We start from the raw sequence: 18,352 nt of genomic DNA, 5'->3' as shown, positions 1-18,352 counted from the left end.
GAAGTAACCCTAAGAGTCAATGAGGAGAAGTTCGTACTGAATACTGTGAAGGCTATACAGCATCTAGACATTCCTGAGGAATGTATGAGCATTGACTTCATTGATTCCCTGGTAGAAGAAGTCAACATGGCCGAAGCCTCAAAGAAGGGCTGGATGATATCCTTGATGATACTCAACCTGATTCAGAGGAACCTCTGGAAACCTCTGAGGAAACGGAAAAGCCACCTAAGCTTGAGCTTAAGCCATTACCCCCTTCCTTGAAATATGCATTTCTGGGAGAGGGAGATACCTATCCTATGATCATAAGCTTTACACTAGAGCCACAGGAAGAAGAAGCACTAATTCAAGTGCTTAAAACACATAGGACCACCCTTGGGTGGACTATAAATGACCTTAAGGGCATTAGCTCTGCCCGATGCATGCATAAAATCCTGCTGGAGGATAATGCCAAACCAGTGGTACAACCACAGAGGCGACTGAATCCAGCCATGAAGGAAGTAGTGCAGAAGGAGGTCACTAAACTCTATGAGGCTTCGATTATTTGTCCCATTTCTGACAGCCCATGGGTGAGGCTTGTCCAGGTAGTTCCTAAGAAGGGAGGAATGACAATGGTTCACAATGAAAGGAATGAGCTGATCCCAAAAAGGACAATTACAGGGTGGCGTATGTGCATTGATTACAGAAAACTCAATGACGCCACCAGGAAAGATCACTTTCCTTTACCCTTCATTGACCAAATGCTAGAAAGACTAGCAGGTTATGCTTTTTATTGCTTCCTGGATGGATATTCCGGGTACAATCAAATAGTAGTAGATCTACAGGATCAAGAGAAGACGGCATTCAAATGTCCTTCGAGCGTATTCGCCTATAGACAAATACCATTTGGCCTGTGCAATACACCTGCCACTTTTCAGAGATGCATGTTGTCCATCTTCTCTGACATGGTAGAGAAGTTCCTTGAAGTATTCATGGATGACTTCTCTGTTTATGGAGACTCATTTGACTCCTGTGTTGATTATCTGACCCTGGTCCTGAAAAGATGCCAAGAAACAAACCTAGTTCTAAACTGAGAGAAATGCCACTTCATGGTAACTGAAGGCATTATTTTTGGGCATCGGATCTCAAACAAAAGGATAGAAGTGGATCAAGCTAAGGTGGAAGTGATCGAACGCTTGCCTCCACCTACTAGTGTTAAGGCTATCAGAAGCTTCCTGAGACATACAGGCTTCTACAGGCGGTTCATAAAAGATTTTTCTAAAATCACCAAACCCATGTGCAATCTCTTGGCTACTGATGTTCCATTCGTCTTTGACCAAGAATGCCTGCATGCATTTGAAACTCTGAAGGCAAAGCTTGTCAGTGCTCCTATCATCTATGCACCCAACTAGGACTTGCCATTTGAGCTAATGTGTGATGCAAGTGATCATGCAATTGGCGCAGTCCTAGGTTAGAGACATGACAAGCTGCTACATGTTATTTATTTTGCTAGTCGCGTATTAAATGATGCGCAGAAAAATTACACTACTACAGAAAATGAGCTATTTGCAGTGGTTTATGTCATTGACAAGTTCAGATCCTACCTAGTAGGATCTAAGGTCATTGTTTATACTGATCATGATGCTCTAAAGTATCTACTCACGAAGCAAAATTCTAAACCCAGACTTATAAGATGAGTATTACTCCTGCAAGAGTTTGATATAGAAATTAGAGACAGAAAAGGGACAAAAAATCATATGGCTGATTACTTGTCCTAAATTGAGCCAGTAGCGGGGACTTCTTCTCCCTCCACTGACATATCCGAATCCTTTCTAGATGAGCAACTCCATGCCATTCGGACAATACCTTGGTTTGTAAACATTGCAAACTACAAGGCTATACGGTTCATTCCCAAAGAGTTTTCCAAGCAGCAAGCCCAGAAACTCATGAATAATGCAAAATATTACCTATAGGATGAACCATATCTCTTTAAGAGATGCTCGGATGGAATAATCTGACGCTGTGTGTCTGAAAAAGAGGCATAGAGAATTCTATGGCGTTGCCATAGCTCTGACTATGGAGGACACTTTGGAGGTGAGCGGACAGCCACTAAGGTACTCCAAAGTGGCTTTTACTGGCCTACTCTCTTTAAGGATTCTAGAGAGTTCGTTCGTAACCGTGATTGTTTCTAGAGGGCTGGCAATCTTCCTCATGGTCATAGAATGCCTCAACAAGGAATCTTAGAGATTGAGTTATTTGACGTGTGGGGCATAGATTTCATGGGACCATTCCCGCCCTCATACTTAAAAATCTACATCCTTGTGGCAGTAGATTATGTGTCTAAATGGGTTGAAGCAATAGCAACACCCACTAATGACACTAAAGTAGTAATGAAGTTCCTCTAAAAGAATATTTTTAGCAGGTTTGGTATCCCCAGGACACTAATCAGTGATGGAGAAACTTATTTCTGCAACAGACAGCTGGATTGTGTCTTAAGCCGATACGGAGATCGCCATAAAGTAGCAACACCATATCATTTCCAAACTAATGAGCAAGCTGAAGTCTCAAATAGAGAACTAAAGTAAATCCTAGAGAGGATAGTAAGTCCCTCTAGAAAGGATTGGGCTAGAAAGCTTGATGATACTATGTGGGCATACAGTACAGCTTTCCAAACCCCCATTGGAACTTCACCATATCAGTTAGTATATGGGAAGTCCTGTCATTTGCCAGTGGAACTAGAACATAAAGCCTATTGGGCTACTAGATTTCTCAACCTTGATGCTAAAGTAGTAGGGGAGAAACGGCTGCTCCAACTAAATGAGTTGGATGAATTCCGCTTAGAAGCATTTGAAAATGGAAAAATCTATAAAGAAAAGGCAAAGAGGTGGCATGATAGAAAGCTAGCTTCTAGAGTCTTTGAACCAGGACAGAAAGTCCTGCTCTTCAATTCAAGACTCAAACTATTCCCTAGGAAACTTAAATCCTGGTGGATAGGATCGTTTGTGATTACCAAGGTATCACCTTACGGATACATAGAACTTCAAGGTAAAGAAACCAGGTTCACTGTCATTGGACAGAGGGTTAAGCATTACTTTGAAGGAGATATAGAGCCAGGAGGCTCAACACTGCTACTAAGTTAAGTACAATGAAGTCCAGCTGAAGACATTAAAGAAGCGCTTGTTGGGAGGCAACCCAATAAACACTCATACTTTATTAATTTTTCTAGTTATTTTCATTTTCATTAATTTTATTTTTAACTAATTTTAATTATATTTTAAGTCATTTTTAGTGTTAGTGATCTTGTACTATGCTTAAATAGAGAAAGAATGATGCAGAACAACAAACAGAATACCCTAGATTAAGGAGCTTACTGGCGTTTAAACGCCGGTAAGGGTAGGATGTTGGGCATTTAAACGCCCAAGAGGAGGCATCAGCCTAGCATTAAACACCAACCAAGAAGCCCTGGCTGGGCGTTTAACACCCCAAAGGGAGGACTACTCTGCCGTTAAACGCCAGAATGCTAGCATTTTGGGCGTTTAAACGCCAGTATGGCAGCAGGGAGTGGAAAAACTAATCACCCAGCAGGTGATGGAGAACTCCAAAATAGAAGATGATAACCTAAAGAGGAAGGCACCAGAGGCATCCCAAGAGATCCCTCCAATGGAGTATTGGGACCATCTGAAGGCATCTGTAATTCACTTACAAAGCACGCTGGATCAGCTAAAAGAGGAGTAGAAAGATCAGATGTGCATGATTTGCAAACTGATCAAAAAGTAAGAGAAGCAGGGGCGTGAGCTTGAGGAGCTGAAGCGCCAGAAGCTTTCCTGAAGAACCATGCGCCCCTCAAGTTGAAAAGCCATGTATCCCACAGCCTAAAGAAAACAACATCCCCCAAGCTGAAGGTTGTTGAGTTTCAACTCTGTGGTTGTTCTAATTCCTGTTTTTCTGTCTCACGTATTTCCATCCTAATTTAGAGTTGCATGATCACTAGTAGTAATTAAGTTTTTATTTTTATTTTTATTTTATGTCTTCTAATTTTTAGGATTACATAAGCATTAGGAGTAATTAATTAATTTTTATTTTTCCAATTAGCTATAAATTATTCCTCTTATCATCATTAAACATGAATAAAATAGTAGATTTTTTTAGAAGAAATAAAGATGCATAGATTTTTGAGTTTTCCAATAAAGAATAGTTACATTAATTTGATTGGGTTACATTAAACATTGCATATTTAAAGTTAAATTTTATGATGCTGGCTCTTGAAAGAATAAGGAAAAAGGAAAAATATTATTGATAATCTAGAAAATTTAAAAATTGATTATTGAAGAAAGAAAAAGTAGCAAAAAAGGGAGAATACAGAAAAAGCAAAAGCAGCAGAAAAAGCCAATAACCCTTTAAACCAAAAGGCAAGGGTGAAAGGGCCCAAGGCTTTGAGTATCAGTGGTTAGGAGGGCCCAAAGGAATAAAATTCTGGTCTAAGCGGCTAAACAAAGCTGTCCCTAACCATTTGCTTGTGGCGTGAAGGTGTCAAGTGAAAAGCTTGAGACTAAGTGGTTAAAGTCGTGGTCCAAAGTAAAAATAGTGTGCTTAAGAACTCTGGACACCTCTATCTGGGGACTCTAGCAAAGCTGAGTCACAATCTGAAAAGGTTCACCCAGTTAAAGTGTCTGTGGAATTATTGTATCTGGTGGTAATACTGGAAAAAAAGGTGCTTAGGGTCATGGCTAAGACTCTAAAAGCTGTGTTCAAGAATAAAAAAGAGCTGAACTAGGAGAATCAATAATATCATTTGAATTCTAGGTTCTTAAAGATGCCAGCCATTCTGATTTTCAATGGATAGTGAGATGCTAAGACTATTCAGAAACAAAAAGCTACTAAAACCCGCTCATCTAATTGGTTGAGCTTCATTGGAAACTTAGAAATTTATTGCATCCTACTCTTCTTTTCATCCTATTTTATTTTTAGTTGCTTGGGAACAAGCAACAGTTTAAGTTCGGTGTTGTGATGAGCGGATATTTTATACGCTTTTGGCATAGTTTTCATATAGTTTTTAATAGGTTTTACTTAGTTTTTATTAAGTTTTGACATGTTTTGGTGTTAATTTCACAATTTATTGGATTCCACTTTGAGTTTGTGTATTTTTGTACCTTTTCAGGTATTTTTTGGCTGAATTTGAGGAGATAAAGCAAAAGTCTAATTCAGAGACAGATAAAGCACTGTAGATGCTGTCCAAATCTGACCTCCATGCACTTAGAAGAGTTTTTCTGGAGCTACAGAAACTGGCGTCCAACGCTAGCTTCCTGCTCTTTTCTGGCGTCCAGCGCCCAAGGAAGCAGAGCCCAATGTCCAAACGCCCAGAGATGACTCTCTAGCTGGCATTCAATATCTAGGAGACCTTATAGCACGTGGATCTCATCAAGCTCAGCCCAAACACTTACCAAGTGGGCCCCAGAAGTGGATTTTAGCACTAAAAAGACTGTTATACCCTTATTAGTCATTAACTTAGTATTTAAGGGATTTTATTCATGTCATTCGAACAACTTACATCACTTTTTCTCATCATACACGTATATCATTGTATTTTACCTCAGTATGAGTTTCTAAACATCCTAGGTTGAGGGGAGGAGCCCTGCTGAGTCCTATGAATTTATAAAAGTACTATTGTTTCTTCTTCGATCCGTGTTTGATCTATCTCTAAGATGTATATCTGATCTTCATCGTGGTGAATAGGATTATCTATCCAATTAGATCTATTCATCATATTAAGACAAACGTGCCTGACAAACACCCGCATCTACTTGCGTTTGTGTGATTACCTGGAAGAAAAGCACGAGCCAACAGCTATGTCTATACATCTCTCAGACAGTTAATCCATGACTTCATTGGGAACTTCTCGAGGCACCAGTTCAGCCGATTTCTAGGGAGATTAGGGTCTTCGTGGTATAGGCTAGAATCCAAGAAGCAGCGTTCTCTGATCCAGAAGATTCAACTTTATCTGTGGCGTTTTGAGTAGGATCGCCAGGAGAATGACTTGCTAGAACTTCACCTCCATTAGATTGAATGACCAAGGGCCCTGGCATTCATTCTATAGCAGAGGAGATCAAAGACCACGGGCAATGGCTTTGATCACTTACAGCCTGCCAAAGAAGAAGATCATTCACAAGCAAAGAAGATAATAGTACCCGAGTTAATTCAGAAAGACAAAGTAACTCCGACTCTCAACTCTATTCCCAGCATATAATTTCTAATAGCTAATCCAATTGGTTTCATCCCTTCCAAGTATTTATGACATATAATCAATCAACATCCATTCAATAAACTTCTGATTCTACCTGATTAAGACTTGCAAGACAACCATAGCTTGCTTCAAGCCACAATCCTTGTGGGATTGACCCTGACTTGCACAGGTATTACTTGGATGACCCAGTGCACTTGCTTGTACTGCTGCTGTTCGAAATAGTGTGGGTTTTGCGTACACGCGCACCAGTAAGTTATGAGCAACTAAACCTCTTGGTTAAGGTTAGGAGCTCTGTTTATTTCTATGGATTAATATTATTACTTTTCTATTTTAATATATGTTTGATTCATTTCTAAGGTGTCTCGTTCTTAATCTAATGAAATTGGGTAGAATAGAAATATGACCCTTTTTCTACATGAGTTCTGGTGATACTCTGACCGAGGTTGTCTGAACTACAGCTTGAGAACATACCTCCTAGACAGCTAATCCACATCATGTTGGGGACATGGGAACATCTGTTCAGTCGGGATCTGGGATTATTAGGGTCTTTGTGGTATAAACTAGTTTTCTAAACTTCACCCTCTAATTCGAATTGAATGACCACGGAAGTGGCGTTTGATCACTTACAGTTTGCCATAGAATGAATCATTCATTCTTAAAATAGTTATGAAAAAGTCGCCATCATCATCCGCTTCTCAGTCTCCAAACCTTCAGATCAACTACCATAGCTAGCATCTCTCTCACCGAAACAGAGCTGAAATAGAACAAGCTCTTTCCTGCCTCTCACAGAATCAGAGCAATAGCAAAGCAACCCCTAATCTTCTTTCTCAATGAAGTTCCCTAACACCAATCTCCCTCTTCTCTATTTTATTTGTTCTTGCTCATTATTACAGGTTTTTCTCTTTTATCAAACTCTTTTGAAGTTCTGTTTGTTTGTATTAGCTTCACTAAGTTATTTTTTAGTTAATTGGTTTAGTTTAGTAAGATTTTAATTTGGGTTATTAAGATAGGGTAGAATATGTTATTAGGTTTTGGGACTGCTGGAAGTGTTTGAAATTGTCTAATTGTGTTAATTAACTATATTTATGATTCATAATTTTGCTGCTGAATTAATGGAGAATTTGCTGTTGAGATTGTGTGAAATTGTTTGATTGTGTGGAGATTCACTGTTTTACTATTCGTTTTGGTGAATATGTTGCGGGAACTATTGGGTTAATTGTGTGATTATGTTGAGAAACTGCTAACGATTTTGTTGAAAAATTGGAAATATTCTGAGTTTACTAACTGTTTTGTTCAAAAATTGCTGCTGAAAGTGTTTGAAACTATTCTGAGTTTGCTGATTGAATTAATGGAATGTGCTGTTGAATTCCTTTGAACTAGTTTAATTGATTTTCTGTTGAATTAATGGAGCAATTGCTGCTGATTTTATTTAGTTAAGTGTTTGATTGTGCTCATTCACTGAGTTAATTGTTGTTTTGCGGTTTTGAATTAATTAGACTGTTGTCTAATGAATTTCTGCTAAATGCTACTGATTTTTGTGTCATTCTTGGTGAATTTTTATGAATTGATGTTAAAAGAATGCTTGTTTTGTTTAAAGGATACTAAAAATTAGGTTGAATAGCGTTAATTTGAATTTAGGTTATCAATTGCTACTTGGTTGAATTGATTTTGCATGTTTGATATTTGTGCATGCTAAGTGTTTGTTAAAATGCCTCAAAAAGATTTTGATAGAATTTCGGTCAAATCCTTGAAAATCAATTATTATTTTTCTCTTGTTATGACTATTTGTATTTATGTGAATTTGATATGCTTCTAATTGACCAAAAATTTGAATTTTGAATGATTGAGGCCCTTTGACTAATAATACAAGATTAATGAACTTGGTCCTATTTAATCTAATCGTGTCAACCTTGCATACCTTGTTTTGTTTTTGGTTATATTAGGAACGATTTTCAATTCTTGGAATTAATCTTGTGCTATTGATTATAGGAAGTAAATTGGTGTTGAACTTATTCCTCTTACTTTGCTTCAACATTGTTCTTGTTTAGTTCATACACCATTGTTTGGGAATATGCCTCTATGACTATTTTGAATTGCATGTTGTAGCTACCATTTAATTTAGAATGTTTAAATTTTTTTGGCATAATTCATTGAGTATAGTTTGAGATGGTGGATTGCTTGAGATACTAACTTTTGTATTAATTGAGTTTTTTATGTCCGATATTGATTGGTAATTTAAGATCGTTAGTTGATTGGTTTCTACTAACGCTATCCTTTCACTAAGCCTAATTAGTGAGTTGGGTAGGATTTGTGGATTGAGATCAATTATGCCTACTTGACTTACCCCCGATGTTAGGGTTTGACTAAGTGGGATTAACTCTTTATAATTGCCATGTTTGTGATCTATAATTAGGATAGAAAACCTTGACTCTTAACCCTTGCCAAGATGTCCTTTAGCATTTGAATTTCCTTTCTTTTATTAGTTAATTGTTGTTTGCTTTCTTGCTATTTAAATTCTTTTCAATTGTTATCTCACCCCTGATCTCGTATAGCAAATGATTCCCTCACTGCAATTCCGTGGGAGAACGACCCGAAATTTAAAACTCCCTGTTTTTATTGATCTGTATTGTGACACATCTTTTTCTAAACACTAATTCGGGTCATTTGTTGGTTCTGAACTATATTTGTGATGAAATTTTATTGAAAAATTCTAGACCGACGTTTGGCTCACGTCAGGGACGATTATCAAAGGAAAAATTGTCGATAACAGAAAAAATTTACCGACAGAAAAAAATCTGTCAGTAAATAATTTCTAACGAGGCTTTTACCGATGGACAAACTTCGTCGGTAACAAAAAAATTCATCTATAATGAAGACCAAATCTATCTATAAATATGTCGCAATAAGTAATTTTCTAGTAGTGAGATTCCCTTGATACTATTCCATTATAGGTTGTAATTGGGCCAAACATTCAATCTCCTAATGTTGCTGCACCCCAACTCTCACCTCCTCAGCCCAACAGACCTACCTATGCTTCAGTTGTTGCTCGGAACAAGCATCACATGCAAACCAGGAGCAAATAGAAGTAGAATATTCAAGCCAAAACTATTCACTACTGTATTAAATCTAGCATTAGATTCTAATGATAATCTTCCAAAGTCAATTGTTGAAGCTCTTGTAACTTCGCAATGGAGAGAGGCTATGGAGGAGGAATATTCCACATGAATCAAGAATTGCACCTGGAAGCAAGTTGATCCCCTTTTGCTCTCTAAGCCTATAGGCTGTAGATGAGATTTTAGAATAAAAAAGAACATTGATGGCACAATCCAGAAATACAAGGCGAGACTTGTGGCCAAGGGTTTTCACCAAAAACAAGGTATTGACTATGATAAGATATTCAGTCTTGTGGTAAGGCCTGCAACAGTTCATGTTATGCTCAGTATGGCACTTGCAAAAGGTTGAAAAATTCATCAATTCACTTTAACAATGCATTCCTCAATGAAATCTTCATGAAACTATCTACATGAAATAGCCAGAAGGATTCACGGCCTCAAATACTCAACAAGTCTGCAAACTTCAAAGGTCATTCTATGGACTCAAACAAGCCCCTCGAGCTTGGTTTACAAAACTCAGCTCTGCACTTCAGAAATTAATTTTGCAAACACTCAATTATATATCTCCTTGTTCACAAAGTTTACTTCCTTTTCAGCTACATACGTCCTAGTATATGTGGACGACATTCTGATAATGATGAGTGTTATGACGACTTCCATATATTTAATGAAATATGAGCCTCTAGTAAAACTCGAGACCGTATAAACTATTCTTTTAAAAAACCAGAAATACTTTTTATTTGAAAATGCACATACATACTTACAAACTAATCACAGCCACCCAAATATATATATACTTATATATATACACACAATAACTAAGTTCTTTATACAATAACTTACGAACATAACCTAACCTTCTTTACAAGATACAATATTAATGGCGAGGAAAAAATAATATCTAACTAAAACAACATCGAATAAGCAAAACGCAGTAAAACTCTTCATAAGCTTCTTCATCCATTTCTCGAAAAGATAAAGCTATACGAGGTGAACATAACCACACGGTCTCACCACAGAGCTTTAGAATTTTAATAAGAAGATATTTAATAAGAAAACTATTTTCAAACTCAGTGATTATCATTGTCTTATGAAACTTTTGAAGACTGACGATTTAACCATCCAAAAATTCAAAACCTTTTCTTATAAAAGAATCTGTAAAAGTTTTCTAACAGTATGAATGACCAACTTGTTCCAAACATAGGTTCATTAAATCTATGCTTAACCAGCTTGATATTTTATACTTTACTAAATCTTAATCAGAAACCAATCACGTAATCAATCAACACTGTCATTGGTGCACGAAATTGTGATCATCAATGGCGCCATCAACATGGTACGCACAATTGTAATCTCAACTCTTTATCACAACTTCGCACAACTAACCAGCAAGTGCACTGGGTCGTCCAAGTAATAAACCTTACGCGAGTAAGGGTTGATCCCACGGAGATTGTTGGTATGAAGCAAGCTATGGTCACCTTGTAAATCTCAGTCAGGCAGATTCAACTGGTTATGGATGATATATGAATAAAACATAAAGATAGAGATACTTATGTATTTCATTGGTGAGATTTTCAGATAAGCGAATGGAGATGCTTTGTCCCTTCCGTCTCTGCTTCCTACGTCTTCATCCAATCCTTCTTACTCCTTTTCATGGCAAGCTGTATGTTGGGCATCACCGTTGTCAGTGGCTACTACAATCCTCTCACTGAAAATGTTCAACGCACCCTGTCACGGCACGGCTAATCATCTGTCGGTTCTCAATCAGGTTGGAGTAGAATCCATTGATTCTTTTGCGTCTGTCACTAACGCCTAGCCTTCAGGAGTTTGAAGCTCGTCACAGTCATTCAATCATTGAATCCTACTCAGAATACCACAGACAAGGTTAGACCTTCTGGATTCTCTTGAATACCACCATCAATTCTAGCTTATACCACGAAGATCTGATTAAGGAATCCAAGAGATAAACATTCAAGCCTTGTTTGGCTTGTAGAACGGGAGTTGTCAGGCACGCGTTCATAAGTGAGAATGATGATGAGCGTCACATAATCATGACATTCATCAAGTTCTTGAGTGCGAATGAATGAATATCTTGGAATAAGAAAAGCTGAATTGAATAGAAGAACAATAGTAATTGCATTAATACTCGAGGTACAGCAGAGCTCCACCTTAATCTATGGTGTGTAGAAACTCCACCGTTGAAAATACATAAGAACAAGGTCTAGGCATGGTCGAGAGGCCAGCCCCCGTGATCTAAGAACTAGGCGTCCAAAGATGATCAAAAGATCTAAAATGATCCAAAGATGAGAATACAATAGTAAAAGGTCCTATTTGTAGAGAACTAGTAGCCTAGGGTTTACAGAAATGAGTAAAAGACATAAAAATCCACTTCCGGGCCCACTTGGTGTGTGCTTGGGCTGAGCATTGAAGCTTTCATGTGTAGAGACTTTCTTGGAGTTAACGCCAGCTTTTATGCCAGTTTGGGCGTTTAACTCCATTCTTGTGCCAGTTCGGCGTTTAACCGGGCAGTTTGAGCTGATTTGGATCGCCGGTTTGGGCCATCAAATATTGGGAAAAGTATGGACTATTATACATTGCTGGAAAGCCCAGGATGTCTACTTTCCAACGCCGTTGAGAGAGCGCCAATTGGGCTTCTGTAGATCCAGAAAATCTACTTTGAGTGCTTTACTAAAAACTAATAAAAATATACTAAAAACTAACTAAAACATACTAAAAACATACTAAAAACAATGCCAAAAAGCGTATAAATTATCCGCTCATCACAACACCAACTTAAATTGTTGCTTGTCCTCAAGCACTGAAAATCAAATAAGATAAAAAGAAGAGATATGCAATGAATTCCAAAAACATCTATGAAGATCAGTATTAATTAGATGAGCGGGGCTTTTAGCTTTTTGCCTCTGAATAGTTTTGGCATCTCACTCTTTCCTTTGAAATTCAGAATGATTGGCTTCTATAGGAACTCAAAATCCAGATAGTGTTATTGATTCTCCTAGTTAAGTATGATGATTCTTGAACACATCTACTTTATGAGTCTTGGCCGTGGCCCAAAGCACTCTGTCTTCCAGTATTACCACCGGATACGTAGATGCCACAGACACATAATTGGGTGAACCTTTTCAGATTGTGACTCAGCTTTGCTAGAGTCCCCAATTAGAGGTGTCCAGGGTTCTTAAGCACACTCTTTTTGCCTTGGATCACAACTTTATTTCTTTCTTTTTCTCTTTTTTTCGTTTTTTTTTTGTGTTCACTGCTTTTTCTTGCTTCAAGAATCATTTTTATGATTTTTCAGATCCTCAGTAACATGTCTCCTTTTTCATCATTCTTTCAAGAGCCAATCATTCATGAACAACAAATTCAAAAGACATATGCACTGTTTAAGCATACATTCAGAAAACAAAAGTATTGCCACCACATCAAAATAATTAATCTGTTATAAATTTTAAAATTCATGCAATTCTTCTCTTTTTCAATTAAGAACATTTTTTATTCAAGAAAGGTGATGGATTCATAGGATATTCATAACTTTAAGGCATAGACGCTAAGACACTAATGATCATGAGACACAAACATAGATAAACATAAGCATAATTTTCAAAAAAACAGGAAAATAAAGAACAAGGAAATTAAAGAACGGGTCCACCTTAGTGATGGCGGCTTGTTCTTCCTCTTGAAGATCTTATGGAGTGCTTGAGCTCCTCAATGTCTCTTCCTTGTCTTTGTTGTTCCTCTCTCATGATTCTTTGATCTTCTCTAATTTCATGGAGGAAGATGGAATGTTCTTGGTGCTCCACCCTTAGTTGTCCCATGTTGGAACTCAATTCTCCTAGGGAGGTGTTGATTTGCTCCTAATAGTTTTGTGGAGGAAAGTGCATCCCTTGAGGCATCTCGGGGATTGGCATCTCGGGGATTTCATGATGAGTGGGATCTCTTTTGCTCCATCCTTTTCTTAGTGATGGGCTTGTCCTCATCATGGGGATGTCTCCCTCTATGTCATTCCAATGAATAACAGAGGTGACAAATGAGATAAGGAAAGGCTAACCTTGCCAAGGTAGAGGACTTGTCCGCCACCTTATAAAGTTCTTGGGCTATAACCTCATGAACTTCTACTTCTTCTCCGATCATGATACTATGGATCATGATGGCCCGGTCTATAGTAACTTCGGACCGGTTGCTAGTGGGAATGATTGAGCGTTGGATAAACTCCAACCATCCCCTAGCCACGGGCTTGGGGTCATGCCTTCTCAGTTGAACCGGCTTCCCTCTTGAATCTCTCTTCCATTGGGCGCCCTCTTCACAAATGTCTATGAGAACTTGGTCCAACCTTTGATCAAAGTTGACCCTTCTAGTGTAAGGGTGTTCATCTCCTTGCATCATGGGCAAGTTGAATGCCAACCTTACATTTTCCGGACTAAAATCTAAGTATTTCCCCGAACCATTGTAAGCCAATTCTTTGGGTCCGGTTCACACTTGATCATGGTTCTTGGTGATCCATGCATTGGCATAGAACTCTTGAACCATTAAAATTCCGACTTGTTGAATGGGGTTGGTAAGAACTTCCCAACCTCTTCTTCAAATCTCATGTTGGATCTCCGGATATTCACTCTTTTTGAGTTTGAAAGGGACCTCGGGGATCACCTTCTTCAAGGCCACAACTTCATAGAAGTGGTCTTGATGCACCCTTGAGATGAATCTCTCCATCTCCCATGACTCGGAGGTGAAAGCTTTTGCCTTCCCTTTCCTCTTTCTAGAGGTTTCTCCGGCCTTGGATGCCATAAATGGTTATGGAAAAACAAAAAGCAATGCTTTTACCACACCAAACTTAAAAGGTTTGCTCGTCCTCGAGCAAAAGAAGAAAGAAGAGAGTAGAAGAAGAAGAAATAGAGGAGATGGAGATGGCTTTGTGGTTCGGCCAAAGGGGGAGAAGTAGTGTTTAGGTTGTGTGAAAATGAAAGAGTGAAGATGGGTTTATATAGGGGTGGAGAGATGGGTAGGGTTCGGTTATGGGAGGGTGGATTTGGGAGGAAAAGTGGTTTGAATTTGAATGGTGAGGTAGGTGGGGTTTTATGAAGGATGGATGTGAGTGGTAAAGAGAAAGATGGGATTTGATAGGTGAGGGGTTTTTAGGGAAGAGGTGTTGAGGTGATTGGTGAATGGGTGAAGAAGAAGAGAGAGGGTGGTGGGGTAGGTGGGGATCCTGTGGGGTCCACAGATCCTGAGGTGTCAAGGAAAAGTCATCCCTACACCAAGTGGCGAGCAAAAATGCTCTCTATGCCAATTCTGGCGTTAAACGCCGGGCTGGTGCCCATTTCTGGCATTTAACGCCAACTTCTTGCCCTTTCCTGGCGTTTAACGCCAGTCTGGTGCCCTTTTCTAGCGTTAAACGCCCAGAATGGTGCCAGACTGGGCGTTAAACACCCATTTAAACGCCAGCAAGGTCTTCCTCCAGGGTGTGCTATTTTTCTTTCTATTTTTCATTCTGTTTTTGCTTTTTCAATTGATTTTGTGACTTCTCATGATCATCAACCTACAGAAAACATGAAATAACAAAGGAAAATAGATTAAACATAACATTGGGTTACCTCCCAACAAGCGCTTCTTTAATGTCAGTAGCTTGACAGTGGGCTCTCATGGAGCCTCACAGATACTCAGAGCAATGTTGGAACCTCCCAACACCAAACATAGAGTTTGAATGTGGGGGTTCAACACCAAACTTAGAATTTGGTTGTGGCCTCCCAACACCAAACTTAGAGTTTGACTGTGGGGGCTCTGTTTGACTCTGTTTTGAGAGAAGCTCTTCATGCTTTCTCTCCATGGTGACAGAGGGATATCCTTGAGCCTTAAACACAAAGGATTCTTCATTCACTTGAATGATCAATTCTCCTCTGTCCACATCAATCACAGCCTTTGCTGTGGCTAGGAAGGGTCTGCCAAGGATGATGGATTCATCCATGCACTTCCCAGTCTCTAGGACTATGAAATCAGCAGGGATGTAATGGTTTTCAATATTTACCAGAACATCCTCTACAAGTCCATAAGCTTGTTTTCTTGAATTGTCTGCCATCTCTAGTGAGATTCTTGCAGCTTGTACCTCAAAGATCCCTAGCTTCTCCATTACAGAGAGAGGCATGAGGTTTATACTTGACCCTAAGTCACACAGAGCCTTCTTAAAGGTCATGGTGCCTATGGTACAAGGTATTGAAAACTTCCCAGGATCTTGTCTCTTTTGAGGTAATCTCTGCCTAGACAAGTCATCCAGTTCTTTGGTGAGCAAAGGAGGTTCGTTCTCCCAAGTCTCATTACCAAATAACTTGTCATTTAGCTTCATGATTGCTCCAAGGTATTTAGCAACTTGCTCTTCAGTGACATATTCATCCTCTTCAGAGGAAGAATACTCATCAAAGCTCATAAATGGCAGAAGTAAATCCAATGGAATCTCTATGGTCTCAGTGTGAGCCTCAGATTCCCATGGTTCCTCATTAGGGAACTCATTGGAGGCCAGTGGACGTTCATTGAGGTCTTCCTTAGTGGCGTTCACTGCCTCTTCATCCTCTCCAAGTCCGGCCATGTTGATGGCCTTACACTCTCCTTTTGGATTCTCTTTTGTATTGCTTGGAAGAGTACTAGGAGGGAGTTCAGTAATTTTCTTGCTCAGCTGACCCACTTGTGCCTCCAAGTTTCTAATGGAGGACCTTGTTTCAGTCATGAAACTTTGAGTGGTTTTGATTAGATCAGAGACCATGGTTGCTAAGTCAGAGTGGTTTTGCTTAGAATTCTCTGTCTGTTGCTGAGAAGATGATGAAAAAGGCTTGCCATTGCTAAACCTGTTTCTTCCACCATTATTGTTGTTGAAACCTTGTTGAGGTCTCTGTTGATCCTTCCATGAGAGATTTGGATGATTTCTCCATGAAGAATTATAGGTATTTTCATAGGGTTCTCTCATGTAATTCACCTCTTCCATTGAAGGGTTCTCAGGATCATAAGCTTCTTCTTCAGATGAAGCATCCTTAGTACTGCCTGGTGCAACTTGCATTCCAGACAGACTTTGAGAAATCAAATTGACTTGCTGAGTCAATATTTTGTTCTAAGCCAGTATGGCATTCAGAGTATCAATCTCAAGAACTCATTTCTTCTGATTTGTCCCATTGTTCAAAGGATTCCTTTCAGAAGTGTACATGAATTGGTTATTAGCAACCATTTCAATGAGCTCTTGAGCTTCTGCAGGCATCTTCTTTAGATGAAGAGATCCTCCAGCAGAGCTATCCAATGACATCTTGGATAGTTCAGAGAGACCATCATAGAAAATACCTATGATGCTCCATTCAGAAAGCATGTCAGAGGGACACTTTCTGATCAATTGTTTGTATCTTTCCCAAGCTTCATAGAGGGATTCTCCTTCCTTCTATCTGAAGGTTTGGACTTCCACTCTAAGCTTACTCAATTTTTGAGGTGGAAAGAACTTTGCCAAGAAGGCATTGACTAGCTTTTTCCAAGAGTTCAAGCTTTCTTTAGGTTGTGAGTCCAACCATATCCTAGCTCTGTCTCTTACAGCAAAAGGTAATAGCATAAGTCTGTAGACCTCAGGGTCAACCCCATTAGTCTTGACAGTGTCACAGATTTGCAAAAATTCAGCTAAAAACTGATGAGGATCTTCCAATGGAAGTCCATGGAACTTACAATTTTGTTGCATTAGAGAAACTAATTGAGGCTTAAGCTCAAAGTTGTTTGCTCCAATGGCAGGGATAGAGATGCTTCTCCCATAGAAGTCGGGAGTAGGTGCAGTAAAGTCACCCAGCACCTTCCTTGCATTGTTGGCATTGTTGTTGGTTTTGGCTGCCATGGGTTCTTCTTCTTTGAAGATTTCTGTTAGGTCTTCTACAGAGAGTTGTGCCTTAGCTTCTCTTAGCTTTTGCTTCAAGGTCCTTTCAGGTTCAGGGTCAGCCTCAACAAGAATGCTTTTGTCTTTGCTCCTGCTCATATGAAAGAGAAGAGAACAAGAAAATATGGAATCCTCTATGTCACAATATAGAGATTCCTTGAGGTGTTAGAGGAAAAGAAAAATAGAGGGATGAGGTAGAAGAATTTGAACTTATCACCAAAGACAGAGTTCGAATTGTGCATTGAGGAGAAGTGTTAGTCCATAAATAGAAGGATGTGAAAAGAGGGGAAGAAATTTTCGAAAATAAATTAAAAAGATTTTAAAAATATTTTGAAAAATACTAATTGATTTTCGAAAACTAAGAGTGGAAAAGAAATCAAGTGATTTTTGAAAAAGATTTTGAAATTAGAAATCAAAAAGATATGATTGAAAACTATTTTGAAAAAGATGTGATCAAAAGATATGATTGAAAAGTTATGGTTTTAAAAAGATGTGATGGAGAATATATGATTTGAAAAACAATTAAAAAAAATTTGATTTTAAAAATTAATGACTTGGCTAACAAGAAAAGATATGATTCAAACATTAAACCTTTCTCAACAGAAAATGCAACATACTTGAAATGTTGAATCAAATCATTAATTGATAGCAAGTATTTTTGAAAATGGAAAGAAATTGATTTTGAAAAAGATTTGATTGAAAAGATTTGATTTGAAAAAGATTTGATTTTGAAAAATTTTGAAAACTTAAAAAAATTTGAGTTAAAAACAGAATCTTCCCTCTTGTGCCATCTTGGCGTTAACGCCCAGAATGGTGCACATTCTGGCGTTTAACGCCCAAAGCTCTACCCTTTTGGGCGTTAAACGCCCAGCCAGGCACCCTGGCTGGCGTTTAAACGCCAGTTTGCCTTCCTCACTGGGCGTTTTGAACGCCCAGCTTTTTCTGTATAATTCCTCTGCTGTATGTTCTGAATCTTCAATTCTCTGTATTATTGACTTGAAAAGACACAAATAAAAATTTTTTGGATTTTTAAATATGAGGAATAATCAAAATGCAACAGAAATCAAATAACAATGCATGCAAGATACCAAACTTAGCAGTTTGTATACTACTGACACTAAC

The 18,352-nt window shown here is 38.5% G+C and overlaps 1 protein-coding gene across 1 annotated transcript; it reads left to right on the top strand.

Annotated features, from left to right (window-relative positions):
* Positions 1-2,621: 2,621 nt before the first annotated feature.
* LOC130957362 (uncharacterized) lies at positions 2,622-3,116 on the top strand. Its single transcript, XM_057884225.1, has one exon. It carries the CDS (start codon positions 2,622-2,624, stop codon positions 3,114-3,116), a length of 495 nt encoding a protein of 164 aa, XP_057740208.1.
* The last annotated feature ends 15,236 nt before the right edge of the window (positions 3,117-18,352 follow it).

This window comes from Arachis stenosperma, chromosome 10, assembly GCF_014773155.1.
Source record: "Arachis stenosperma cultivar V10309 chromosome 10, arast.V10309.gnm1.PFL2, whole genome shotgun sequence".
Classification (NCBI taxonomy): domain Eukaryota; kingdom Viridiplantae; phylum Streptophyta; class Magnoliopsida; order Fabales; family Fabaceae; genus Arachis; species Arachis stenosperma.
The sequence above is the reverse complement of the archived record's forward strand: the minus strand, read 5'-3'. Positions and strand labels throughout refer to the sequence as shown.